This window comes from Nanorana parkeri, unplaced genomic scaffold (genome assembly GCF_000935625.1).
Source record: "Nanorana parkeri isolate BGI_ZX_2015 unplaced genomic scaffold, ASM93562v1 scaffold2650, whole genome shotgun sequence".
In the NCBI taxonomy this organism is placed as follows: domain Eukaryota; kingdom Metazoa; phylum Chordata; class Amphibia; order Anura; family Dicroglossidae; genus Nanorana; species Nanorana parkeri.
In genome coordinates this window covers 48,538-50,124 of record NW_017308918.1, presented here as the reverse complement: position 1 = coordinate 50,124, position 1,587 = coordinate 48,538, and the positions used below count along the sequence as shown (strand labels likewise).

At 52.8% G+C, this 1,587-nt stretch overlaps 1 protein-coding gene across 1 annotated transcript in view; it reads right to left on the bottom strand.

Annotated features, from left to right (window-relative positions):
- Positions 1 to 1,587, bottom strand: part of BRWD3 (bromodomain and WD repeat domain containing 3) — a 48,703-nt gene that overhangs the window by 7,363 nt on the left and 39,753 nt on the right. The window contains 1 exon segment of the mRNA XM_018573970.1: positions 790 to 930. Within this exon segment, the coding sequence (XP_018429472.1) occupies positions 790 to 930 (141 nt within the window).

Below are 1,587 nucleotides of genomic sequence, written 5' to 3'. Positions count from 1 at the left end.
GAGGGGGGCGTGCCTTTCACTCCCCTCATGGTTCTAGCCGACCTGTGACAATGAGACTGTCACAGGTCGGCTCAGTAGATCGGGAAGTGAGGGAACACATACCGGCGCTCGCTCACTTATCGATCCTGTCCCTGCAGAGAGCCGTGACTGTCACTCATGGCTCCCTGCAGGGATTCCCACCTCCCATCCTCCAGCGCTGACTGGTGGAACGGACGGGGGAAGGGGCGGGTAGAGCTCTAGATAGGCAGAGCCAACCGTCACTCACGCAGCTGGGCAGATCCCGGCATCGATGTCGGGATCCATCCCGGCTGCGGCGTCTCAGTATACCGCAAGCTGTAGCTCCCTATATACTGAGCCTAGGGTGACGGGAGGACGCTAGTTTGTGTCCCCCCGTTACCCTAAGGAGAACTATGGGGGAAAATGACCCCGTACTTCTCCTTTAAGGAAATCACTTCTAAGAGAAATGTTGCTGCTGCCAACTGCTGAAAATGCTGATTGCCTGGATGTGATAATTTGACTCACTGAGCTGGAAATGGCATGCAAAAAGAGAGATTCGGAACTTCTGCCTGCGGGTCAGGATGATGGGTCGGGCAAAAAGCATTTTCAGGGTCAGAGGTTAGTTCTGCAAAGGGTTAATGCTCCTCCATTCGCGATGTCAGGGTATCCACGGATATGGACGGCTCCGTCTATTCATGGCGGCTCATCACATTCCCTATTACTCAACAACCTTCACATCTCCACCCTAAATACACCCCGCCGGGTGCGTGACCCCGGGGATTGGGCACTCACTGGGTATGACACTCGATTGACGGGTTGTCGGAAGGGCTCGGAGTCCTCGCGCTCGTAGATCAGGTCCAGAAGCTCCTTACATTTGTCTTTCCATGAATCGGGATTAGAGCGCAGGAGATCCCGCTTGGTGCGGCGCGTCACCTGAGGAGATATAATGTACACGGCTATTAGGTTATTGTGTATCCTTCCCTCTTTATTAGGAGCTCAGCGGGAGCTTATGAAAGAAACGCAGCGGTACGATCTCTGGCGGATGAGTCAACGCACAAAGTCAGGGGACGGTTGCCATGGCGCTAAAACTCTCCCGTGCCGCTACCGGATAAGACAAAAGGACCTCGGCTACAGAAAATGGAGGCGCGCGACAGGGAAACAAAGTAACAGTTCGCTCTTCCTGGAAACACTTATGTAGCAGAAGCGCCGACTTCACATAATACCAGTAATAGGAGGATACAGAGTGTGAAAATGTATCACTTTGTATCCTATTCACACGAAAGACGTCCAATCCTGCGACAATGTATCCTCACCGAGGTGACACGATGTGCAAACCCCTCTACCATCAAACAGCTGGAAAAAGCTCTTAATAGATCCACCGACCTCACAAAATAAGAGGTCAGAACACACTTTGTATCCCCCCCCCCTCGGAGCATCCTGCACACCCCCATTACAGTGTACAGGGTATTCCTAATGAAATCTCAACACTTCCTCTGCATACCAGCACTAGGGGGCTGTCCATAGCATAGGGGGCAGATGGGAAAGATGATCATAGCACGTGGGGTTGCCCATCATAAAATGGGGGGGGGG